This window comes from Alligator sinensis, unplaced genomic scaffold (assembly GCF_000455745.1).
Source record: "Alligator sinensis unplaced genomic scaffold, ASM45574v1 scaffold93_2, whole genome shotgun sequence".
Lineage (NCBI taxonomy): Eukaryota > Metazoa > Chordata > Crocodylia > Alligatoridae > Alligator > Alligator sinensis.
This window is the reverse complement of record NW_005841854.1, coordinates 2,897,768-2,925,632: the sequence shown is the minus strand read 5'-3', so window position 1 is coordinate 2,925,632 and position 27,865 is coordinate 2,897,768. Positions and strand designations below refer to the sequence as shown.

Below are 27,865 nucleotides of genomic sequence, written 5' to 3'. Positions count from 1 at the left end.
TCATGACCAGGCCCCTCAACCTGGTCACTTCTGCCTTCAAAGGACTGGGAGTGGTTACTGGCAGTTCCCTGCTACAGGGAAACAAGCAGCTTATTGCCCTTCTTGCTTCTGTAAAGAAACTGCTAAAGTCCTGGTGTGAGTAGCCAAGCCCCAGAGGAAAAAGAAACTTAAAGATTTTGGTGGTGGAATGGAACCTGCCTCCTCCTGGACCCTGTGACACTGAGTCTACAGAAGTACCTGACAAACTACAACACAAAGGAGCTGAAAGTTGACTTTTTGTTTATTGAAAGGTGAGAGTTTCAATTTCTTTGAGTTTGGTATATTAAACTATACTTCAGTTAATATATTTTGATAATTTATGTAATTCATAATGGAGTTCCTACCAATCTGAACTCCAGAGTTCAGAGCAAATCACCCTCCACCCTGATGTTAGCAGTGAGTAAGGCCTGAGGGAAGGGGTGATTCACAGTTATTTTACTGAGGAGGGCTTCCCTCCATCAATTACTAAATTTTTCACATGCTGTATTTTAGTGTTTATATATGTAACCTAGCTATTGAACTACTTCTTTTTTCCCCTCAGCAACATGATGCAACCATCTTCTAACATATGGAAGCATTTCCACACTGCAACTGCAAGTCATTCTGAAAAAATACCTGTTATTTTGCAAATACGGTTGAATTAAATATGCATTTCCAGGTGCTACCAGGATGACCAAACACATCCTTGCATGAAGTGTCTTGCAGACATAAAAAAAATCCTTCATGAATGTAAGGTAGATCATGATGACAGTGGAAGTAGCACTTGCAAACATTCTTGACCCCTCCTGCTTCTTCTGTCATATCAGCATCACAAAGTGTTGCCCAGTCAACATCATCAGGCAAACAGATACCTCAACCGACTGTATCCAAAAGACTCCCAATAACTTCATTTGTAGACAAGATGACACCTGAAGAGCAAGAAAAAATTGACCAAGCTCTTGCAAGAATAACATATGCTTCTGGGACGTCATTATCAATCATTGAAAATACACATTGGCAGGCAGCATTTAAGTTATTAAGATCATCATACCATTTGCCCAGCAGACGTTCTTTGAACAAGCCTCTTCTAGAGTCAGAATATGAACGTGTAATGCAATCTGTGCACAAAAAAAAACAAATGAAGCATTCCATCTTGCAGTTCCTCCTGCATCTAAAAAGAAAGGCCTACAAAGGATGAAGGATGGGATCCACCTCCACAGAGGAATATTCTCCACGGGTCCGGACCCGCAGAGACCAAACCAGGAAAGCCAAGGCTGTGACGGAACTTCAACTGGCTACAAGTATCAAGGACAATAAAAAGTCCTTTTTTAGATATGTGGGGAGCTAGTGGAAAAGCAAGGGCAACATTGGGCCCCTGCTAAACCAGATGGGACAGCTGACAAGCGACACCCATGAAAAAGCCAACTTGCTAAATGGGTACTTTGTGTCAGTCTTTCACCAGTCCCAAGGGACGCCCCTGCCAATTATGGGACAGAAAGGCCTGGGTGAGGGAGATTCCTTACCCTCCATCAATGCTCACCTCGTGAAGGAACACCTTAAGAGGCTGGATACCTTCAATTCAGCTGGCCCTGACAGCTTACACACCAGGGTACTCAAGGAGCTGGTGAGCATCATAGCTCAGCCCCTGACACAGATCTTCGAGAACTCCTGGTGCTTTGGTGAAGTGCCCGAAGATTGGAAGAAGGCCAATGTGGTGCCTATCTTCAAGAAGGGGAGGAAAGTGGATCCAGCAAACCACAGGCCCATCACCCTGACCTCTATCCCAGGGAAGGTCCTAGAAAAGATTATCAAAGAGCCCATTCTCAACAGACTGGCTGATGGCAACAACCTGAAGGATAGCCAGCATGGGTTAGTTGTGGGTAGGTCTTGTTTGACCAATCTGATTTCCTTTTATGACCAGGTGACCTATCACGTGGACAAGGGAGAAGAGATTGATGCCATATCTCTTGACTTTAAAAAAGCATTTGATCTGATATCCCATAATCACCTCTTGGCAAAACTGGCCAACTGTGGCTTCGGCTTCTCCACGATCCACTGGCTCGGGAATTGGCTACGTGGGCAGACCAGGGAGTGGTGGTTGATGGAAGTCAATCATCGTGGTGCCCTGTGACCAGTGGGGTCCCTCAAGGCTCCATCCTTGGGCCTATATTGTTCAACACCTTTATTAATGATGTGGATACTGGCATCAGAAGCAGACTGGCCAAGTTCACCAACGGCACCAAACTTTGGGGTAAAGCGTCCACACCTGAGGACAGGAGGGCAATCCAGTTTGACCTCAACAGGCTCAAGAAACAGGCAGACAAAAACCCGATGGAATTTAACACTGAAAAATGCAAGGTTCTCCACCTTGGGAGGAAAAGCCCGCAGCATGTTTATAGGCTCAGCAGTGCTACACTGGCTAGCGCTTTGGACAAAAGGAACTTGGGGGTCATGATTGACCACAAGATAAACATAAGCCGTCAATGTGATGATGCAGCTAGTAAAGCAAGCAAAATGCTGGCTTGCATCCATAGATGCTTCTCAAGCAAATCCCAGGACATCATTCTCCCGTTGTATTCGGCCTTGGTGAAACTGCAGCTGGAGTACTGAGTCCAGTTTTGGGCTCCATAATTCAAGAAAGGATGTGGAGAAGCTTGAGAGAGTCTAGAGGAGAGCCACACACATGATAAGAGGTCAGGAAAACAGACCTTACGATGAGAGACTGAGAGCCATGGGACTCTTCAGCTTGGAAAAGTGCAGACTCAGGGGTGATCTGGTAGCCACCTATAAGTTTATCAGGGGTGCTCATCAGGATCTGGGGGAATGTCTGTTCACCAGAGTGCCCCAGGGGATGACGAGATTGAATGGTCACAAACTCCTCTATAACCATTTCAGGCTGGACATAAGGAAGAACTTCTTATTGTCCGAACCCCTAAGGTTTCGAATAAACTGCTGCTGGAAGTGGTTCAAGCACCTACTTTGACCAACTTCAAGAGATATTTGGATATCTATCTTTCTGGGGTCCTGTGACCCCTGCTGACTTCCTGCACTTTGAGCAGGGGGCTGGACTCGATGATCTTCTGAGGTCCCTTCCAGCCCTAATGTCTATGAACTCTATGAAATACTTACTGATGGGTGGACAAATGTATGGAAAGAAGGAATCATAAACTTTGTGATAACAACACCTCGACCAGTTTTTTATAAAAACATTGAAGCAGGAGAGAACAGACATACTGCAAAATATACCACTAGTAAAATATGTGAAGTCCCACAGAAGACTGGGAGTGGTAAAGTATTTGCTTTGTTGACCCACAATGCAAGTAATATGAAAGCAGCTTGGAAGATCATGATGGAAAAAAATCCACATATTACTGCAATAGGATGCATTTCCTATGACCTAAACTTGCTTCTAAATGATTTCATGAAGTTAGACACACTGCAAAGGTTCTAGAATAGAGCAAAAGAAATTATACAATATGTAAAATCTATTCATATTGTAACTGCAATCTCTAAGCAGGAAGAAAAGAATAGGAAGAATAAAATGGTGACATTCAAACTTGGTAGTAAAACTAGATGGGGTGGGGTGGTGATATCATTTGAAAGTTCACTAAAAAACAAAGCAGCTCTTCAAGAAACAGTGATAACTGAAGATCTTAAAGTAGTCCAAAGCGTAAGGAACACTGTACTTGATGAGGATGTCTGCTGGCTCCAGCTGCAGAACTCCCTGAAGATTCTAAAGCCAATTTCTTCAGCAGTCACTGCACCTGAATCAGACAGTACACTTTTGTCAGACATACCTTACCTAATGGCCCAGATAAAGTCAACTGTGTTTGGCAATGTAAGTATATCTCCACCTACGAGTATGGAAGAAGGAAAAGTGAAAGACTTCGTTCACAGGTGGGAGGAATTTTGTTGCCAGCCAATTCATACTGCTGCAAGTCTTTCAGACCCAAGATTCAAAGGTAGAAATGTTAGTGATGATAGCATTTCTACCGCATTTGACTGAATTACAAAACAAGCAACACACTTAGGACTTGATGTTGGCAAGGTACTTTCTAATGTTGCAAAATACAGAACGTGGTCAGCTATTTGGTCCAGGAGTGCAATCTGGGACTCTGCCAAGCATATTCCTCCTGCAACATGGTGGCAAGCCCTTTGTACAACACAGCCACGTTATCTGGCACTTTACAAGCCGGCATGCTCTATCAACTGGCATGCCGGCTTGTAAGGTAAAAGCGAAACCGGAAGTGCCCACCGTGGCAAAGCAGCCTAGGGCAAAGCAGCCTCTGCTGCTGAGCCCCCACAATAACAGTTCTTTTCCCCTTTCTCTTCTGCCCCCCTCCCTGTCCCTTGCAGTGGGAGGGGCAGCAGTGCACCAGATGCGGCAGGAGAGGCAGTCTCTCAGGTAACTGGCATATTTTGTTATCCTGCACCCCCGATTCCCCATGGGTGCCGGATAACAAAGCTTTTGCCATACTTTTCACATGCTTCAGATTCCTCCATCTTCTGCAGCATGTGAAAGAACTGGTCTGTATTTGAAAATATACACACCAAATCAAAAAATAAAATTACCTCTGAAAAAGTAGGGAAATTTGCTTCAATCCCTGCAAACTTTCAGTTTCCTGCAGTCCATGAAGATAAAAATGAAGGTTCAGATTCAGAACCAGAAAACAGTGATATTTCAGAAACTGAGTCTGACTGATTAGACAAAGAAACTTGTGAGGCTAATATTTTCAAGGATACATTTGATTGTTTAAAAGTCATATTGGTTTCATGTGCTGAATTTTGTCTCCAGCCTTAGAGGGATTTTTTTTGTGAGCTCTTTTTCTAAAAATACGAGTTTCTTCTATTTTTGGAGACTGCTGACTGTATGGAGGACACTTTCTAAGTCAAGATAATAATAACTTCCTTTTTTTACTCCAATGTTGATGGTTTCTATTTTCAACTTTGTACTTTTAAATTTCATAAATATACCAAACATTACAAGTTTATGTGCTAATCAAGTTATATAAAACATATTTTATGTTCTTAAAGTAGTAGATAGATAAGAAAATAAATATTGCATATATTTCATTTTTTCCCCAAATTTCCTTTTTATTCCATGAAAAAAACGGGGAAAAAACATGGTTTTTTTTTCCCATGGCTTCAACATTTCCTGAAATTTTACACCTCTACCTGGGGCACGCCACTTCATACTACCTGCCAACTAAACATTGAGCCATTGACTATTACCCTCTGAGCCTGATGCCCCAGCCAGTTTTCTATCCACCTTACAGTCCATTCATCCAGCCCATACTTCCTTAGCTTGCCTGCAAAAACGTGGAAGACCACCAAAAGCCTTGCTAAAACCAAGGTACAACACATCCACTTGTCTCCCCACATCCACAGAGGCAGTCATCTCATCATAGAAGGCAATCAGGTTGGTCAGGCATGACTTGCTCTTGCTAAATCCATGCTGACTGTTCCTAATCACCTTCTTCTCTTCCAAGTACTTAAAAATGGATTCCTTGAGGACCTGCTCCAAGCTAGCCTCAGCTTGGCCTGCAAGCTGGAAGGTAGTTTCCAGTGCTCTCTGCCTTCTCGCCTGGGTCAGTGCAGGCTTCTGCCTGTTTTTCCAAACTGAAAACTGGATGTCAGTTCAGTTCCTTATCAGTTCCTTAAGCAACTGAAATAAAAATCTTACAACGGTAAATGCTGGGCTGTCTTAATATATCATCTGTGCTATCTGCTCAGCATCATTCTGATACTGACTATACAGATTTATTTTCAGGAGGAGGTGTTTCCCTGTATCAGGCCCAACAGGGAGATGCAAGAAACCTGGCATATACAAGGAACTGAAAATAAAAATGGTATTGTTGCCAGAAGACCTTCCCCATTTTCATAAGCAGTTCTTCACTCACCCTAGAAAGGCAACCCATGACAGTTTTTCTGTACAAGAAAAATTCCCTGCACTTTAGTAGTAAAAGTTTTGGAAAGGACTCTTCAGTCTAAAATAATATTTAAAAAAAAACCTTCAGGGAGAAGGTTCTCTTTCTAATGAGAACAAAATATTACTTTTTTGCATTTTCAGACATTGTCATCTTATATGCAAAAAAAAAGAAGCCTTCAGACATTTTAGCTACCTTAGCTAGCCTTATTTATGGATTTGCATAATACAACTGCAGACCAGCATTATAAATCAGTACAGCAACTATATGCATAGAAATTGTTCCATAGTACTGAAAATCTACAAATGGGAAAAACAAACTTCCCAAGTTTCCAAATTAATTTTCTTCACTTTTCTAATTATTTCTCCATCTGAGTATCACTGGCCTCTTTCCTGATATCAAAGTTATTTTAAAGGGTAAGGATGGCTTGCTGCTCTTAAATTTTGCTCCATCTTGCATATTCTTCTTCCATTTCATGTTCATGAGCATGGAATTTGATCTGAGTGATGTTTAAAAGATTAAAAATTCTGTGTCGTCCAGACACGTTATCAATCTGAAACATACAAAAATTAATTATATTTCTAGATTATTAATAACTAGCATATTTGAAAGCTCTGTGGTATGCTAGTAATCATATTATATTAAAAATGCTTCTGTGCCAAAACAAATTAAAAAATATACACAACTTGGTGCATCCTGACACTGTTTAGCTTTGTTCATGGATCTGTACTGCAGCAAGAGATAACCTGGTCCTGGGTCCAACCTTAAGGACTAGTTATAGCAAAACATCTTTTTGATCTCAACTGAATAGGTTCTACAGAATCAAATTCCATCCCTGACAGTAAGTGGCCAGAGCAAAATTCAGATCTTATAACACAACTACACTCAGCTCTTATACGATGCTTCTTATCTAAAGATCTTAAAGCATTTACAAAAGAAACAGTATCCTAGCCGCTTATAGCAAGGATACTGGCACTCATATCACTGAAGTGACCGGTATAACATGACCTAAGAGGTGAGCAGAAAAGCTGGAACCCATCTCAATTGGTCTCCAGTCCCTTCCCATTCCCACAAAGTTCCCCATAGTCTCTGTCACTGAAAGCAGCAACAGATTCCCTGGTACCTCAAGCAGGTTGTCAGAGACACAGCAATGAAGGCTCATTTAGTCTAGATAGAATTCCTTGAAGCTGTTATAGTAAAGAAAATATCTATTCTGCATACTTTAATTTGTTCCTCAAACCAGTCTGCTGTTATACTTGGACAATGATGCTGACCACTAAGGGCATTCTGATCATCAAGGAAGGGGGGAGGGGGAGAGAGAGGCCATCGGGCCATGTTCTTCAGAAGGAGCTTGTCTATGCTCAGCATGTTGGAAGCCTAACTACACATCCAAAATAGTTCAATCGCTGGCTCAGTTCATTTTTATTAGAGCATGTAGAGGTTGTTATTTCTAAGTTCTGGCTAGAGTTTGAACAACACAATCTTGATCCCCAGCATCAACTTTGGAGTGTGGGGCAGGAAGCAGAAGCTGGAGGAGAAAAAGGGAGCCAAGAGAACCCAGCAGCTGCAGCCAAAGCAATAGCAGGAAGCAACCAGTGGGCTATAAATTAACTCCTCACAGACTATGGTGCAGCCCACACGCTGCGAGTTGGATATTAACTCCAATGAAAGTACTGTGTAAATAGTAAATAATTTTCTTAGTGATATTAATACAATATATTTCATGAAACCTTAACTTATTAACTGTACTAACATGTCCATTTCAAATCTGGTTTTGCATTGCATACAAGGGGCTTGCTTAACTGCCATTCTGAAATCCTGTTCCTCCTCCTACCAGACAACCTAAGTAACTGACATATGATAAAGAAAAAACACTTAATGTCTAGCACACGTTGTTTTACAGTGAGTAAACAAATGGGCGAAATCAGGGGACCAAATGCATCAGCACATGAATTTGCTGTATTTTTTCTAGAATAAAAAAGTTATGAATTGTGAGCACATAAGACATTTAGGTATAGAAAACCCATTGTACCAAAGAAAAGCATTGCCTGTTGCCAAGTACAGGTGTTATTACTTTTACTGGTATAAGTGATTGGAAACCAGCCTATACCATCAGAACCAGCCTATACCATCAGAAGTTGGCACACAGACTGGTTTAAAAATGGTGAAACCCAGTCTAAGGACCCTCTTCCAACCCCACCCCCAGGGGTGTGTTCAGTTCACTACCAATCTAAAATATACCACCTATGGAAAACCACATAACTTAGATCAATTCCACCTCAGGCTTTTTGAATGTCTGTATCTAGCCTGTATCTTACTTCTTGTATGAGACCACCTTGTATGAGATAATTTCCAGAGAGACTGACTTATCAAGATAAAAAGTCCAAATACAAAATATTGTTATCATTATTAGTACAGCAATAATACTAACAATAACAACAACAGTCACCAAGCACTTTCCATTATAAGATCCTGTTTTCAACTAAATACAACATTGCCAAAGTAGAATTTGGGCTGAAATGTTCTGTGCTAAGCCACTGGCTTGTTTACTTTTCATTCCATGCAGGAAGAGCACACACCAACTGCTGAAACTTCCTTAGCCTGACGAAGGGTTTTTGAACCCGAAAGCTTGCTTAATAACTATTCTCCAACCATTTGGGTTGGTCTAATAAAAGATATCAAATTCACCCAAGGAACCTTGTCTGCCTATGTCCTTAGACTGCAACCCAAACCCCTGTCTCAGGTTAAGTATTTTTGGAAATGTCAAACAAAGCAGTTCAGCTGTTTCCACAGAGTTAGAGAAAGTTATGTTGTTTCCTCATATTAAAAAGTGTCAGACAGTTTCATTACAATAAACGCAGGAGGTACTTTGAGCTAATAAAGCAAGTAAGATATTTCAATCAATATTAAGCAGCAGCTGTCCTCATTTAAAAAAAAACAGAATAAAAACAAGGGATTTCATATTATACCATGGAAGCAGTAGACGAAGAGCACACCTGTTCAATAAATTATATAACTATAATACATTATAAAAGAGCATTAAAATGAAAAACTCATGCAAATTATAGATGTAAATAAAAAAATAAATACAAAAAATTAAAAAGGTTTTCTGGAGTTGGTTTTTTTTCAAAATATTTCAGTTAAATTTCAATTGAAATGCATTAAGTTATTCCCCCATGAGTTTTGACTAATAATCTCCTTTTAAATAATCTTTCTTTAATTTACCAGTTTGTTTTGCAAGATTAACATTATAAAAATACATTGAAAGGATGGGCTACACATACACACCCGCACATCCTTTTTATTCTGGTGCAAGATTTCATTTCCTGCTTCAACTTGCTGTTGAATCTCACAACACTGAAATACCCTTAAAATAACCTTCACTGTGGAATTGAGGCGGAGTCATCTTTACTATGAATTCATAATTAACTGTTTAATTCTTATAATAAGTAGTAACAATGCAAGAATCAGTCATATCAACGTTATCATAAATACCAATGTCACTATTCAAGATCCTTGAAGTCTTAGTTAACATATTATCTAGACTGAACTCTTAATTCTCAAGCAATTTTAACAGTTGAGATTATGTTATTTAGTCTATTATTTAGAAAAATAATTTGCAAACCAAACTCTAACATATTATTATTTTTTATGATTCTATTAATTCCATCTCATTTCCTAGAATATTTCTTTTCTGTAACACAAGCACTACCTAGGTAGTCCTGCAGCACTTACCAAGTATCTTTCTGAGGAGATGCTGACTAAGATGAGGTCATCTCCAACACGCACTTTTTCTCCCTCTGATCGTTGTTTGGAGGCAGGGTGGATGGTCCACCAGCAGGCCTCACCTTTATTTCCATAGGTGAAGGAGAAACAGTAACAGAAACAGAATGCTTAAGATTGCTTTTGTTTTCAGGGGTTTTTTTGGGGTTTTTTTTTACTAATCTCTATGTAACTTAAGACTTTATATATAAATTCATGTTGGTTTTGTTATGCCTCCCTATCATACCTCTGAAGCACCTAAGTGCCCCATAGTGTTAATAGAAAGCCTAATGCAACCCCCTACCCAAACCTTTTGCACCTTGTAGAAGTTCTCAAGTCTCCCATTTTGGGAAACAGAAAGAAGATAATCTGGGCACCTCCAGAAGGCAACCCTGTTGTGCTAAGGAATACACACATGTGTATGTGTGCGCCAAGGACATAAGTGATTTTTCTCTCCCCTGATGTCTAAAAATCTGAAAGAAGTCAAAATACCTACAATACTGCAACATTAATATTAATAGTAGGGGTGTGTTGATAAAGATTTTTTTGGCCAATACTGATGGCCAATTATTAACCAGCAATATTGGCTGATACTGATCTGATAGCCTATATGCAGCTCAGCAGCTTGGAAAACAGCATCTGGCCAGAAAGTCTGTACAGGGGAAGGGGTTCTGGAGGAGGGAAGGGGCATGAGGGGGTAGAATTAGGCCCCCATGATAAGGGAGGGAGTAGGGCTGGGGCTGGGGCAGGGGCAGGATGGAGCCGCAGGGTGCCAGGAAGAGGAAGGCAGCTCTCTGCTGCTGTGCACATCCCTGGGGAGGCATGGCAGGGGCATGTGCCCTCCAAATTTGTGCATAGGGCAAGGGCTCAAGGCCAGGGACTGCACCAGCCTCTTCCTGTTGGGGGGTGGGGGATGGGAGCTGGGCCAGGGCTGCACTCGGGGCGGTGGTGGTGCTGGGAGGGGTAGTTACAGGGAATTTGGGGGTGGCTGTAGCCCACCCCATAGCCACCCCTCCCAGCACCACTGCTGCCTGGCCTGAACACAGCCCTGGTCCAGCCCCCTCACCAGGAAGAGGCCAGTGCAGACCCTGGCCCTGACCCACAGCAGGTAGTCCATCCTCACCCTGTGCAGAAATCTGAGAGGCAGATAAGCCACCCACAGTGCCCCCCAGATGAGCCACCCATGGCTCTGTCCCATACGCTGTCCTGCCCCAGTTGGGCTGTGCCTGCCCCAGCCCCACTCCCTCCCTCACTGTGGGATCTTCAATCTGCACACCCCCCACCCCACCCCTTCCTCCCCACAGACTTACCAGCTGGATGCTGCTTTCCAAACTTCTGGGCTGCATTCCTGGCTGTGTGCCTGCTGTGACTGCACACATGCATGTGGCATTTATTGGTAACATTATTGGCTACACTGGCCAAAAATAGCCGATTGCCAATAGTGTCAATTTTTCTTTTATCGGTGCCAATCCAACATGGACCAATATATCATTCCGCCTCTAAATAACAGTAATAGAAAACCAAAGATTTCAAAGATGCACTATGTAATGATTCTACAGTAATACCAAATTCTTAATCCTTTATATTCTATACTTTTAACAGCCTAAAAAGACACAAAAAACATCAAACTACATATTCTGTAAGGAAAAAAATTACACATAAAATACTGCATGTGTGCAACAAAACCAAGGTAATGTTGCTAAAGAACCTTAAGTTTTATTTTACCAGACATTTAAAAAAAATAACCTGCCATCATGTCTCTCTTAAGTAGTTTCTTTGCAATTATAACTCATTTCATCTCCTGATTAGCCTCAAGATAACCTCAGTGACATTATATTTACCTGTTGTGTCTTCTTGCAATCCCACATCAAACGCCAATTTATCCATTGATGATCGAGAGGTGGAGAGACAACAAAGATACTACCAAGAAAAAAAAAAAACAGGTATGATTTATTCAGCTCATATCTGGTTTTTATTCTGAACAGATAAGGCTGTAACTTTCCTATTATAGAACTGTATACTGGTTTCTGGAAAATCCTAAACGTTCTATATGGAAGTGTAAGTAATTTAATTGCTTCTTGATCAGAATAGGCAGGCAGACTGACAAAGATAAATGTTCTGAAGGAAGCTGTCAATCTTTATCTACTGCATGTCTGTTAAAATAGGAAAAGCAAGTCTGCAAGTAAGAGGTATTATTGACGTTAAAGTCCAGTTATTAGATTTTTATATGCATGTTAATCAGTTTGGAACTCATACAGCTGTTCCAAACTGATTAGGCAATTGAAAATATCATGATTTAATTCTGAATTATACTACATCAAGAAGAAATCTCCCTGTTCAGTGTCTGACTTATTTTTGCATTGTCAGCCAGAGCCAGCTGTAGAGATGCTGCAGTTTATGCAATGCAGACATCTGTCTATTGAGGGAAAAAAAAAGAAATCAACTCATTTAACACAGGCGGATAAAGATATTAATCTTTCAGTATCAGTGTCAGCCAAACCTGGATTTCAAAATGTGTCTAGAAATGAAAGATTCTGTTTCCTGTTACAAGTCTTCTAACTTTTGTGGAGAGTAGGTATCTTTGAATGGCTTGAATAGTGAAACACTTCTCTAATGTGAATAATAACAGAATAATTTGAAATGGCCATAGTTAGAATATTATCAGCTTTTGTTACCATATAACCAAAAAAAAGTATGTACCAGGACTATGATCAATTCAGAAACGCAAAGGCCAAATTCATACATACCATGCCACTGTATGAATGGCGCAGTAATATCGCATGTCCATACAGGAGCGTTCGATGACCCCCACCTTGCGCAGTCTGTATAAATTAAAAAAACAAAAATGATTTATTGCCATGTTGGATCAAAATTTGGCTCTTCTTTGAAACAAAACAAAAATTAACTCCCTGCCCCTGAAGACTCTAGCATGGTATATAATATGATATATGATATAATAATATGAACAAGATAAGGTACAGAATTGTATGTAAGATTCACATTATTTACAGGCACCTTCAACCCATTGTGTGGTGTAAAATAGTTTATCAGCATGCTAATTGTGTCACATCTGTGAGCTAATCACATCTGTGACTCGTGAATAGGAAATGGCAAGAAAGAGGAGACATGCTATAGTTTAATAAAACTTAATTCAGGGAAGTCCTGTCATTGGTACAAGAAAACAGATTAGATGATGATCCCTTCTGACCTTATAATCAATTAATTTGAATTTTAAGATGCCATGCTCAAAAACTCTCGCCATCGGCCTAGTCCAGTTCCCACTGAAGTTACTAAACAATGCTGGACATTTGTAAAACCAATCATGTTTGGTTCTCCTCTTCCTACCCAATAGTAATAGATTTGAAAATTGCTTCCTGCATGTATCTCTGATACTACTGCACCTGAAATCAATTCCTGGACTCTTCACTGACAACAAAATATTGACAAATTGGAGGAATGTCAGAATACAATACCAACAATATGACTAAGAAGCTGGAAAAAAATCACAACTGTTAAATATATAATTGGTTTAAATTGACTAAGAAGGTGGGGCAGATCTTTTCAACAGATTACAAACTTTTAAAGGACTTAAGGACTGGAGGAGAAATAAACTGTTTAAGTAACTAAAAGGAGCATAGCTAGGAATGTAATGAAAAGAGCAACATTTGTAAAGTTACTGTTAGCAAATAGTAATAGTCCATTGGATCAATTGAGATGTGTACTAGGCCCCTAATGGAAATGAGGAAAGTTCCAGTGGTTGAAACCATTAAAATAAGACTAGGTAGAAACAGGAAATTTATTCCAGAGGATAATTCTACACTGGTGGTGTTGGGAGGGGTGGTTTCTGGTATCTTAACAGGGATTTTCGAACACTTCTATAGGTTTGTCTATGAACAGATATTGCACTGATAAAACTTGTATCAATTTACTTAGGTCATACGGCCATTTCAGTTGAGGGCTTTCATGCACTTGGGCTTACACTACGTATGTTCCAATGTTTATTTCCAGTGCAGTTTGCAGACCACAACCCAGACCAGGGCACAGCAGTATGAAATGCATGCCCCAAGAAGCCCCCTGCAGGGTATTCCTGGCATATGTTTCACAATGTTGTGCCCTGTGTCTGGAAACAGGGGTACCCTCAGGGGTTCCCCTGCTTGCTGACACACACCTAGATAATCGCCCTGCAGGATTGGGCCCCTCCAGGCATGCAGCTATGCACCCCAGAATGCCCCACCAGAGGATTCCTGGCACTCATTTCACACTGCCACACCCCACATCTGCAAGTGGCGGGATATAATCTTCCCCACTCCAAACCTGAAGGCAAAATCCAAGGCGTGTGTCTGGAAGCATAGAAGGGAAGCCCATAGTGTCCCTGCTCCATGCCTGCAGATGTGGGCCTAAGGTAGGGGGACCAGGCACTTGGAGCCATGTAGCCCAGTAGCACCTACTCATGGCAGCTGTTGCCGTAATCAAACAGATGTCTACCCTGAAAATGTAGCACAAACTATTACTATAAATTATTGTGGCCACAATTTGGGGCATTTGTCATGTGACAAATATAGATGTCTGTTTGCTTGGGTTTGCTTGGGCATCAAAATTTTCATGGTGGCTCAAAGGCAACATCCGTTTGCAGAGTGATTGGAATTACAGCTGATAAAACCAATTATGTTGTATTGTGAGCCTCTCAATATTACAGGCTTTTAAAATATGGTCCATATAATCTACAATAAATGTTCAAAGGTCCCACATATGCCACAAACGCTAAATTAATATTATTACAGCACCTAACCATTTTCTTTCAGTGAGAGCAGTTATAAAAGTACAAGGAGTACTTATGCATTCCTTAAAGTTATTCAACAATGTTTTCCAATACAAAGTCAACAACATACTATATTAAGTACTTCAGATGTTGCCTTTTGTAATGACAATGCCATACAAACACTGGATTAAACCTTAATATTTAAAATATGGTATACTAACAGTGAATTAAATAATAGTAGTTCTCTATAAAAATCCAAATTAATTAATTATTTGCAAAGCAAAATTGGTACAGCAAAGCTACATTTAATTTATTACTGTCAAAGGCTTAAAAATGCTAAGAGGATCTTAAAAACTACAGCATCTAGAAACAGAACAGAGATGACTAATACAGTCACTAAGACTTAAAAATAGGAAAACTCCTGCCTTTTCTCTTTTAGAAAATCTCAGATTAATGGCTAAAGCTAATTAATTCACCTAATATATACCATTTTACTTTAGGAACTGTAGTTGTAGCTAAAAACATTCCATTACTTTGTCTACCTACAGAATGTGTCTACATGTGTATTTACTGCGCAGTAAATGGTTTTAGGCTAGAGTCTACATGTGCTGCCATTAAAACACAGTAATGCTGTGTGTGGACTGACTTGGGACTAAAGTGTGGACAAGTCAGTTCACACACACGTTGTTAGTGTGCTGTAAAGGGTCTACACATGTTACTGTGCAGTAACTAATCAGTCATGAATTTGATACCTGCATCATGCAGGTATCAAATTACACCCAATTCAGTGTAAATTGCCATAGTTACTGAACAGTATGGGTGTGCACATGTAGATACATGCCCATACTGCACAGTAATTTTCAGTTACTGCACAATAACCTAAATTACTGTGCAGTAAATATGCACATGTAGACATGCCCACTGAGTAGATAAAGTATCTTCCATTTACTAATTCTATAAGTGCTACTGCAAATGATAATATTAAATAATCCTTGCCAGTCCACATTTGGTGGACTCCAAATCTTATTAATTTAGATCTCCAATTCTGGTTCAACTGATTAAAGAAAAACATGGCACTTGACCTGTCTATAGGTAAATGCTGGAAAAATAAACTACCACTGACCAGAAGTATAAGTATTCAGGTACTAGATTCTGTGCTAGACCCACCTCTACCAGAAACTGATTTAGCCTTCCACTGAAATTGCCACAACATATTTGCTTTAACTTCTTGTGACATAGGCTTATCCTTCAATTGCTAAATAGCAAATTACTATCTACTAAGATCTATAAACCAACAGACTAATATAAGTATTTAGTCTGAAGTGGCACCTTGATGAGGGGTTCATGATGCTGTTTGTACTTTTCTAACATATAACAATGTTCCCAGCATCCTGAGATAAAGCAAGTTGGAGATTGCATTAGGTGATCTATATGAAAAGATGAGTACTAAAATGAGTTGTAGGAATACATATATATATGTATATATATGAGTTCAATTAACACTCTTTTCAGGTTTAAAACAGAGTCTGCATATAATTAAAAGGCCAGATTTAAATTGTACTTTGAGATTCAAACTTCATGTGATGTGTAGAGCCAAAATCCTGGAACCAAACATCTCTGATTTTAAAGACTTTTTCCTAATTTTTAGAGATGTGAAGGCAGCAAAAGTGTGTGATTGTATTTCCACCATTGTTACATACAGGTGTCACCTCAGATTTGACCTATTCTAAAATTGGTGATGAAGTAAATAGATAATTTGCATTTGGAAAGAATTAAACATATTGTTGCCTTTTAAACATTTTGGGTAGGGACAGGCATTCAAAAAGCCCAAGCCTGAATTGATTCAAACTTTGCAGAGACTGAACCATTTGGAAAGTGGATAGACATTCCCTTTTCATTCTGGAAATGCAAGCACAGGCCTGAAGTGGCTCAGACCAGAAGCCTGGGGGTGCTACAGCAGCCCTCCCTTCCCTTCCACAGGGAAGCTGAGTTGACAAGGGTGGGGGAGAGGGGGACGGCATGGCCAGGCCACAGTAGGCCTGAGTAAGACTGAGGAGGGGTTTAAACCCCAACCTTGACCTGCAGGGTTCAGAGGGTAGAAGAGGGAGTGTGATGAGATCACTGTGTCAGGGGAGGAAAAGAGGAAGAGGGGGAGGAGGAGGAGAAAGCTCTGCCCTAACAGCAGCTCCCTGACAGCCAGGAGCAATCCTAGCACATAGCACTGCCTGGCCTGGCCCCAGAAGGGAACTCTTCCCACTCCTTCCTCTCCCCCACTCCTGTAGGGTGGGGAGGTGGGGGCTCTGTTCAGAGATGGAGAGGGACTCTTCCCTGTCCTCGTCCCCACCCTGCCACAAGGGGGTGCGAAGGGGGGCTCTGCAAGGCTGTCTGGTCCCACAGGGGAACTCTTCCCCCTACACCTTCCCCACTGCTGCGGGTCAGGGACACAGAGCCCCCCCCCCCCGCCCCCACTCGGCAGCAGTGGAGGCAGGGGGAGTAGGAGGAGGGGGAAGAGTATCCCCAAGCATGGAACAGAGCTTCCCTCCCCACCCTGTGGTGGGGGGAGGAGTGGGGGAGAAGAGTCCCTCTCTGGGGCCGGGCAACCCCGCATAGAGCCCCCCTCCCTGCCCCATGGCAGTGGGGGGAGAGGAGGGGTTAAGTCCCTCTCCAGCACTACACAGAGCCCCCACTTCCCCTCCCTAAGGGAGGAGGTGGAAGGGAGGAGGGGGAGAGGAGCAGGGGGAAGAGCCCCCCTCTGGGGCTGCTCTGCCCCAGCTGCAGTCCCCCGGTGGTGGGGAATTAAACCCCTCCCTGCCCCCTTAGTCTTAATGGGGCCATGCCATCCGGTCCCTGCTGGTGGAACAGGGAAAGAATTAACCCCCTCCCTGCCCACTTTGCCTTAACTAGGCCATGCCAGCTGGTGTCTTGCCAGGTCCTATTCCTGCTCAGGCTAGAGAGCAGAGGGTTGGGGCCAGCACTGCTCTGGAGCAGACAGCACAGCCTAGCTCAGAGAGCATGCTGAGATGCTGAAGGACTCTAGTTTAACTTAAACCAGGAAGGGGTCTGGGACAGACATTGCATAAACTGGTTGGAGCTCAATCAGTTAAGTCTGATATTACATTCAACCACGTTTATCTCAAACTGGTTTTGGCCATTTTGAAACTGGTTTGTGTATACTGAATATCTGTTCTGTTACAGGTTTAAACCCATTTCTGATCACTTAAAACAGTTTGTGGTTATGAATTCTGCGCCAAGGTTCACAACTTTTTCCTATGTATGGAAGATTCTCAAATATTATTGATGAGAGAGACAAAAAGACAGTACCACTTCAAAAAGGGGGATTACTCATCCCCGGAACCCCGAGAAGCTTCTCATTCCAGAAAAGGCAGGGGGGGAAAAAACTTATGGGACTCCTGAGACTTGAAAGATACTGTCTTTTATGTCCAAAGTGCTTTCCTGGCCCTCATTTCTTGTGCTTGGAGCCAAACCCTGAGGTAATGAGTTCCTGAAAATTTATGGAGGGTGCAAAGTAACTTGGCTCAGCGATGTGCTGCATTATACCATGGTTACCCCCTGCCCCCCAAAAAAGTCAAAGGCCCTGTTTTCATCTTCAGACAAATAAATGGAGACCTTCAAATAATCTAGAAAAGTGCTACCACTACATATATTACCTGATGAGAAATATCAAATAGGCAGAATAAATTGCCAGCACAAAGTAAAGTCCGTATGCTTTACTTTAACAGTATGATAGAACTACTTGTATATGCAAGTTTTATATACTAATCTCACCCTATTACTGTAGCATGATTTAAGAGTTACAAAGGTAATAAATAGAAAAAAGGCTTCTTTCAAAAGATGGAAGACAAATCCTACAGAAGAAAATAAAAAAGAGCACAAGCTGTTAATCAGATGTAAACCCATTATAAGACAAGCTAAGAAAGAATTTGAGGAGAAACTTGCTAGACACACACACACACACACCCCCACACACCCCCCACAATAAAAAATTATTTAAGTACATTAGAAGCCAAAGACCTGCCAGGGATCAGTTGGGTCTCTGGATGACTAGGGTGTAAAAGGAGCACCAAAGATTGAAGGGGCCACTGCCAAGAAACTAAATCAATTCTTTGCATTTATCTTCACTTTGGAAGATGTTAGGAAAATTCTCTCATCAGTTCCACTCCTCTCTAGAGACAAGTTAAAGGAGCAGATCCAGGTTTCAATAGATGAGGTTGCAGAGCAAATTGCTAAAATGAACAGTACCAAATCACCAGGGCCTGCTGGCATTCACCCTAGGGTCTGGAAGGAGCTCAGATTGGAAAGTGCCAAACTCCTATCTGTAGTATGCAACCTATCTCTAAAACAGCCTTGGTACCAAAGGACCGTCAATGTGATTTCTCACATCTTATAAAGGCTCTAGAGGGGACCCAGGAAGCTACAGTGAGTTTAACTTCTGTTTATGTAAAACTGGTAGAAACAATAATAATAAAAAAATATATATTGTTCAGCATATAGATGAACATGACTTGCTGGCGAAGAATCAACATGGGCTTTGTCAAAGGGAAATCATGCCTCCCCAGCCCACAACAGTCCTTTGAAGGTGTCAATAAGCAGGTAGATGACGCTGATCAAGTTGACAGTATATTTGGACTTCCAAAAATCCTTTGACAAAGTCTTCCCATCAGAGGCTCTTAAGTAGTCACAGGATTACAGGGAAGGTTCAATCATGGACCAGAAATTTGCTTAAAGGTAGAAAACAAATAGTGAGTATAACTGGTCTGTTTTCAGGACAGAAAAAAGTAAACCATGGGATATCTGTGTTGGGTCCGGTGTTATTTAACACATTCATAAATGATCTGGAAACCAGGGTGAGTAGCAAGATGGCCAGATTTGCAGATGACATAAAAGTATGCAAATTGGTAAAGACGAAGGCAGATTGTGAAGAACTGCAGAAGGAACTGGCACTATTGATCAAATGGCCAACTAAATGGCAGAGCAAATTCAATTTAGTTAAGTGCAAAGTGATGCACCTGGCCAAAAAAACCCCAACGATACCTACACTATCTATGATGGGCTGTATATTAGTTGTTACCACACAGGAAAGAGATCTGAGAGTCACTGTGGACCATTCACTTAAAAGACCAGCTCAGTGATCAGAAGCCATCAAAGAGGCAAACAAAATATTAGGGACTATAAACAAAACAGAAAATATTATTATCCCCCTGTATAAATTTATGGTGGGTCCACATCTTGAATACTATGCCCAGTTTTGGTCCCCACAACTCAAAATGGATACAGAAGAACTAGAGAAGGTACAGGGAACAGCAACAAGGATGATTAGTGGTACACAGAGGCTTTCATAAGACAAGAAACTAAAGAAGCTAGCCCTATTCAGTTCAGAAAGACAGACACTTAAAAGTGGACATTGAAAGATTTACAAAATACTAAAACAGTAAAGAGAAAGTAAATAGGGATTTATTATTTACTATCTCTCCCATTAAACGGACTAGGAGCTATAAAATGAAGCTAGTAAGTAGTAAGATTAAAACTAACAAAAGGAAATGCTTTTTAACACAATCTGTAATTAAAATGTGGAACTCATTGCTACAAGATGAGGAGGCTGACAGTTTAGCCAGATTCAAAAAGTATTGGATAAATTCTTGCAGCCAAGGTGCATCAGTAGCTATTAAGCATGTGAGTCAGGAATACAATCTCACAACTTCCTAGGTCCCAAATGCTGGAGGTGGTAAGCAGGAAAGGAAAAGCAGAAAAAGCCCTGTTCACTCTCTTTTTCAACATTACTCTCTGCCACTGTGATACAAGATACTAGGCAAGATGACCCCATTAAATGGCAGCTCTTATGTTAGACTTTAAAGTCACTCACTCTGCAGAAAATGATAGCTAGTGAGCAAAAAAACTTATAAATATATATAGATATCTATAGATATTCCTTGACTGAAATTAAACTCAACTCAAATTTAAGAGTTTAACTGAGGTTAAACATACTAGATACTAGAAGAATTAAGACAAGCTGTCAGTCAATTTCTACCCTGTGCAATACTGAAAATCAAAAACAAAGTACAACTAAACTAGTATAAGTATCAAGTTTTCGGATTACTCAGTGAGCCAAGCTTCTTCAGAAAGACCTGTTTTAAGAGCTATAGTTCAAGGACCTGGGAATATTAATCAAAACACTGATGCTAACTGCATCAGGCAGCTAACTAAATGAGCTGCATGCATAATTTTCATTAAGAACAAGAAGATATTTTTTAGTCTCCATTAAAGAGACTGGAATCATTGGTAATAATCACAAACATTTATGCCCAATGGTCTGATTCAAGTTAAATGGTCTGATTTTGATAATACTGATCTGCTAGAAAGCAGCATGAATAAGCCTATTAGCTGGAAGCACATTAAAGATGTGAAACCTGACCTCGTGATTAACATCTCTGTAAGTAAATGTCTATTTTCCCCCAACACCAGAGATCTTTGAATAAAAAAGATAATCCAGTAAATGAAGAATACATCAACAGCACGTTAGAATATTGATTCTCTACTTACAGCATTGTATATAAAACAAATATATATATTTACAATGGAAGTGCTGTGTCAGCCATAAATAAAAACCCTATTTTCAAGCACTCATAACATTCTGGAAAACACTTCTCCCCCACCCCCCAAAAAAAGAAATATCTCATTCTTCTTCCTTAGCCTAGGGATGATTTTGACTCTATCTCCTTTTCCTTTCCTTCATTTGTTAGTGTGTTGTCTTTAAAAAAAAAAAAGAGAGAGAGAGATTGGAGGCATAGGGGAGGGGGGATTAATAAAAATCCACTTAGCTGTTTAAAAGCAAAGTAAGTGGAGAAGAGGGATATTTTTCACAGGCTAAAGATTACGGGGAAGCATTTTTAGTTACTGCATGATGTGGAGAATGTGAATCATCCTTGTCATTTGAGGAAGAGGCTCACAGTTAAGGAATAAGACAGACAGCTCAGTGGGAGGAAAAGATGGATCAATAGAGAAGACTTGCACAGGGCAAATTCATCTGTTGTCCTTAAACTCAGCCCTGGAGGGGAAAAAAAGACCACTGCATGTTTTGCTTAGAATGCTCCCCTGCTCAGTGGTGCACAGGATCTGCAAAGTCTTCTGGGCCATTTCAGCATGTGCAGGAATCAGCAAGCAGTAGGGCTATTTCTTCATTCCCCATACATCGTGCAGGAGTTATCTGGAACAGTCCTACACTGATAATTTAGAGGGTAAAAACTGAGTAGACAAAAGGTGCCTGGAGAAGAATTAGTGAGCATATCAGCAAGAAGGAGCAGAGACTAGTCCAGCCTATAGCTGTTGATATAGAGCCAAGGGATAGAGGAATGTGCTGTCGATCCAGGATACAAGTATGTATGCCTTTATGATGTACTGAATTATCCATTTTAAGAGACTATCACTTGCTACAAGGAGGATAAATAACTGAACAAATCAGTGGCCAGACAAATTGAAGACAGATTCCCATTGACAGTACATGCATTCGGGGAGGTTAAGGGAAGGTTAGACTGAGGTAAAAATAACCATCCAATCTAAGGTAAGCTTGGGGCTAGCAGAGGGGCTTAGGGGAATCATGGGGTATGCAGAGTTGGTGGAGGGAGTTGGGAGATCGGGGGGTCTAGCAGGGTCTGCAGGGGAGTTGCTGGGATCTGGGCAGGTTTAACAAGATTAGAGGGGCTAGTGAGGTCAGTGTGGGGGGTCAGAGGGATTGTGGGGGGGCAGACGTTCTCCAATCCTGCCAACCCCCCCCTCCAGATTTCTCCCCCCCACCTCCGATGACACCAAACTGTCCCCAGTCCCATAAACTGTTCCTAGGGCCAGTTTTACGGATGCTCACCAGTCCCAGGAGCTTGACTGAAGTCAGTCGGGTGCATGAAGGTCCAGGCAGATCAGTAGGGTGCACCCCGCTTGAGACCAGGGGCGACTTTTAGTCCCCCCTGACCTACCCCACCCCTAGATGAACACACCCTTCAATAAGCCAACTCCCCCAATCCCACTCACCTTTTCCCCTAACTGATAGACTTACTTCCATCAGCTCCTAGACCCAGCGAATGCCAATAAAATTGGCACCAGAAGCACCTTGCAGGTTGTGGGGTTGTCAGGCTTGAAGGAGGGGGGTTGGCTGGCCCATGATGGGTGGCTGTCATTTGTGGAGGGAGGGGCCAGGGGGCTAAAATAACCCAGTGCCAGGAAGTGGTGAACATCAGGAAAAGCTCATCCCCAAGACTGGAACCAGTGGCTGGGAACTGGGGCTGCACTGAAAACTGTAGATAAATTGAGGTAAATCAGACTCACTGAACCCAATCTAAGTTAGACTACCTCCGAGACAGGGTTAACTTGGATCAGGACAGCCATTTTTAGAATGCTCTAACCTTCCTGAATTTCTGTACAGTTCACACTTAGATGAAGCTAACCAGGGATCTAAGTATAAGGTCTACACCTAGGCAAACTATGATCAGGTGTCCATTTTTAAACACAACCTAACCTCCTCTTATGCACCCTGAACATCTGCACCTAGCCTGAGAGGTTATCAATCTGACAACCAAGACGTTTTGCCTGACTCAAAGAATACAAACTAAATTTTTCCAGGGTTCAGAATACTTTTTCAAAATATTTAAAACATTACTTCCTTCAAAAATGTTAAAAAGGCTTCCAGAATTAGAGCACTCAAATGCCAGGAGCATTTACTAGGAGGATATGAGGGGTACAAATGCCAACCCATAGAAAGACTAAGCCATCTTATTATGGATATCAGATCTTCCTGCCAGCATTCTAGGTACATGGAAAGCAGAATGCATCAGCCTTGCTTGCAATATCCTTGGTTATGTTTTTTGGAATGTTTATTATCTGGGGATTGCTTGAAAATGTATTAAATACCAAATCCTCCATTATCCTAGTCCCATTGATTGTGTAAGGCCTAACTGAGAACCAAAGAACCTGACCCAGAGTAAACCAGAGATAATATAAAAAATAATGGAAGCATCAAATGTAGAAAATAAAATCATAAAATGCACCAGATAGTATCTGTTCAAATTCTACAAACATGCATTTTAGTAAATGTTAGAGAAGTTCTTTGTTTTACCATTTAAAAAAAAATTGGACAAACATCTACTGCTGTTAAAGCTCTTAAAATACTATCACGTTAGTTTGTTCACTAGGCCTGCCAGCACCCCTTCCTGGTCATTAAAAAACCTAACTTAAGTTAGTATGATTTCTGAAACCAAAACTTTCAGAAGTCCTGAAATGTTGATGTTTACTTCTAAAAATAAATAAATTGGAAAACCAATTAATTAATATATATGAAATACAATACTAAACTTTTAGCTTGCTTACCTTCATCATAAATTTCTGCAGAGACATGGGGAAAAAAAGAGAAAATATGAAATAAGCATTTGGTCTCAGATACTTAAAAATGTGATTTGTTTTCCTTAACACGGTGAGCAGCATACAGAGAATTACAAATTGCATTTAAAAGCTGTATTTACCTCTACACTTTTCACATAGTTATAGCACCTGCTAGAAAGCAAAACAGATGCTCAGAATAACAGATCGTAACTTATTGGTACAATAATTTTCTCAACTTTCTCTATTACATTAAGTCACACATCACATTAAATAGTTACTAGTGTCTAAAGATCAAAACAGTGCAATTAAGGTAGGTATTACACTTGATATATTTTAATATGTACTCTACAAATGCATGGTACTTCAAAATAGTTTTGTACAGGATTATGAAGCAGACAGAAACAACTGGACTATTATGTGCCTATGTTATTAAATATGCAAATACATAATAAACTAAAAAAAAAGTCTACTGATCTCTCATATAAAGCATTTCTAAGAAATTATTCCAATGCCATACACACTGTGATGCCACAGAACTGTGGAAAACCTTTGAAAGTTAATTTTTATACAACTTTTCAAGGATATAAAAGTTATTGTACATATAGCATACTCAACAAATATGTCTCTTTATGATGGTCTAGTGGCTGGGCTTTTGGTCTTTCTATCACCTCAGGCATCAGCTCACGGTTTTTTGGATTTTTTTTTCCTTGGGGGAGGTGGGGTATGTGGTACTTCACCTAACATGCAGGTTACTCTGAAGTATGACAGTAATTCCAACTGAAATCCTTAATGATTGTGTGTGTGTGTATGTGCATCTATTAAAAAAATGCTGGTCATTCCTCCCTTTGTTCAATGGTACTATACAATCCTTTTAATGCATCTTAAAACTGAGGTTGTCTGTGGGCATTGAATAATAGATTTGATTAAAAATTATAAACCATTTGATTATTTTCTGTTCATATAGGAATCATCATACTGGGATACTTATAGGTGTGCAATACAGCTCTGTACAGAAGTTTTGAACATTGAATATTTTTCAGATGAGATAGCATGTAAAAGTCCTAAACATTTGTCACTGAAGATCCTGGGAGTCTTTCTGAAAAAGGTGGAATATATCCCAATTTGATTCCAGTTTGGATAATCATTTTGTATCTACGTAAATCCCCTATCATCTACTACATATGGTATTTTTGGTACCAGTCCAGGAAGAGAATCAAAGCCTATATAAAAGGGGTTTGCTTCAGATAAATCAGATCTATTTCCAGATCCAGATCTCAAAATTCTCTACCTCAAACAGCCTAGTCTGTCTCCTAGTTGAATGTGGCTACTAACAACATAAATGGAGACATCCCAGATATTCCCTTCGCAGGTTTTGGGCCTACTAGAGATGAGCAATATAATGAACCATTGGCCAGTGATCTGCCAATAATACCAGACCTCCAACATAGCCATCTGTACAGAAAAAAAAAAGCTATGGAAGTTCTCTCTAGTGACTACAGGGGTACAGAGACCCTTTTGGTTTCTGGTACCCATCTGTGAAGCTAACCCATGGCTTTGTAGCTTCTTGTAGCATTTAGGGCAATATGGAATTGGGCCTTTAATCCCAAAAAAATGTCATGTAGTATTTTTATATTGCTGTTTCTAAAATTTAACAATTCACTACATCATCGTCTATGTGACAGTTATTAGATTAGAAATCAATGTGACATTGATTAGAAAAGAAGTGCTAGAAAAATACTAGTCTCAAGTGTGTTTTAAACTATTTTTTTATTGCAAGTTAGCTCCAGGAATTAAGCAGAAGAGACTGTAAAATGGAAGTGGATAATATGCTACATTCTAGCAGCAAGCAATCATTAATTCCTGGTGTTGCATAGGCCAGCTTGAGAATTTCAAGTCTATACTACTGCACTGAGTGGTAAAAGGGAAAGGATTCCAAAAATAAAATTAGAAAGACATGTCTAATGTTGCATTAAAAAAAAAAAAACAGTGCTCACTTCAATTCATTTTTGTAGAGAGAAATACATTTAGAAAACCATCACATTAATTTCCCTTAAGCGCATGAATGGGAAATGAGCTGCAGTCCAAGCCTATCATTTTACACAATACAGTTAAATAGGACTTCCAGCCTTGGTTAAAATGATACCTTTCAGTGTTGGTGTTTAAAATAGTACTTCCATATTAAACATAACTCGTTAAAGAATTATTTATCTGGAGCTAATGTGGTTGTATTACCTTCCCTAAATTGTCATTCAAGCCATCATGGAGTACCTGTGCTCACACTTTATGATATTGCTTTAACCCAGGAGTAGGTTACATTATTTTGATCAGTGAGCTACTTAACCACTACTGGTGAGGTCTCAAGGGCTGCACACACAAAATATTTAAGATATCATTTTAACAAATTATAAATAAAAATCAAACATTTTCTATAACATATTTTATTTCAAAAAATAAATGTGTCCTGATTTATGTTTTAGTGAGTAGTGTATATAGAGGTGATTGCATAATATCTCAAAATAAAATCTTACTCTTGTATATTGTGTGTGGGGAGGGATATCGGGGAGTTTATGTTTGGGTGGGTGTGCAGGGTGTGGGGGGTTGGGTGTGTGAGGCCACCCACATGCTAGGTCCCAGGAACTGGCCAGGGGTTGGGGGCAGGAGGGCAGGAGGAGGGGCAGGGGCACATGCAGCAGTGCAGGTGGTCCACCCCCCCTCACCCCCCGCTGCACATATGTCCCACGGTTCCCCCCGCAGTGCTCCACTTTGGGCCAAAACCCGACTGCTCCTACCGGCGGCAGATGATGTCATATTCCCATCCGTACCTGCCCTACACCAGCTGATGGCACCACCCCAGCCAGCACAGCTGTCCAGCAGGGCTGTTGCCACTGCTACTGCAACCACCCAGGTACTGCTCAGCTCCCCATTTCTCCAGGGGCTCGTCCGGCTCCTCCTGCCCCATGTAACTCTGCCCACCTGGCATAATGAGCACGCACCTGCAGGCAACTGAGAGGGTGGAAGGAGCTAGAGCCTTGTGCACTGGAGCAGGAGTCACCCAGCTGAAGCTGCAGCTTCCCCCCAGCCTGGAGCAGTGAAGAAGGGACAGGAGGAGGAGCTGCTAGAGGTAGTGGGCTTGAGGGAGCCTAGCAGTACCCAGGCAGTGGCAGTACCAGTGGCAGCAGCCCTGCCAGGAAGCTGTGCGCACTTGCTGGGGCCAGCATGGGGCCAGTGTGGTGCCAAAGCTACCATGGAGCTGAGGATGGCATCCCAAGTTAAGGATAACAAAAAATTGTTTTTTAGATATGTAGGGAGTAAAAGGAAGGCCCAGGGTGGAATAGGACGTCTACTAAATGGGAATAAGCAATTGGTGATGGACAGGGGGGACAAGGCTGAACTCCTCAATGAGTTCTTTGCCTCTGTTCCTAAGTGAGGGGAAAGACAAGTCTCTCACTGGGATTGTAGAGGCAGCATCAGGGCACCAGACCACCAAGCGTAGACCCTGAGATGGTGCAGAGTCACTTGGAGAAACTGGATGCATTTAAGTCGGCAGGCCCGGATGAGCTCCATCCAAAGGTACTGAAGGCACTGGCTGACGTCATTGCACAGCCACTGGCAAGAATATTTGAGCACTCGTGGTGCATGGGCGAGGTCCCAGAGGACTGGAACAGGGCCATTGTGGTCCCTATTTTCAAGAAGGGGAGGAAGGAGGATCCAGGCAACTACAGGCCAGTCAGTCTCACCTCCATCCTTGGTAAAGTCTTTGAAAAGATTATTAAGGCTCATATATGTGAGAGCCCAGCAGGAAAAATTATGCTGAGGGGAAACCAGCACGGGTTCGTAGCAGGTAGATCATGCCTGACTAATCTAGTCTCTTTTTATGACCAGGTTACAAAACACCTGGACGCAGGAGTAGGGGTTGATGTCGTTTACTTAGACTTCAGGAAGGCCTTCGATACGGTATCCCACCCCATACTGGTGAACAAGTTAAGAGGCTGTGACTTGGATGACTACACAGTCC

At 41.1% G+C, this 27,865-nt stretch overlaps 1 protein-coding gene across 17 annotated transcripts in view; it reads right to left on the bottom strand.

Annotated features, from left to right (window-relative positions):
• RYR2 (ryanodine receptor 2) overlaps positions 1 to 27,865 on the bottom strand; it is an 847,904-nt gene that overhangs the window by 523,318 nt on the left and 296,721 nt on the right. For 13 of the 17 annotated variants that reach the window (XR_003095960.1, XM_025213656.1, XM_025213760.1 and 10 more), the window contains 4 exons: positions 23,839 to 23,853; positions 12,455 to 12,529; positions 11,549 to 11,627; positions 9,681 to 9,793 (listed from right to left, as the gene is read on the bottom strand). Coding sequence is in view for 16 of the 17 variants with exons in the window: in XM_025213656.1 (XP_025069441.1) it covers positions 9,681 to 9,793; positions 11,549 to 11,627; positions 12,455 to 12,529; positions 23,839 to 23,853 (282 nt within the window). In the remaining variant the exon portion in view is untranslated. Of the gene's footprint in view, positions 1 to 9,680; positions 9,794 to 11,548; positions 11,628 to 12,454; positions 12,530 to 22,531; positions 22,553 to 23,838; positions 23,854 to 27,865 lie in introns of those variants that run through there. The other 4 variants (XM_025213763.1, XM_025213676.1, XM_025213711.1 and 1 more) reach the window with 2 other exon arrangements.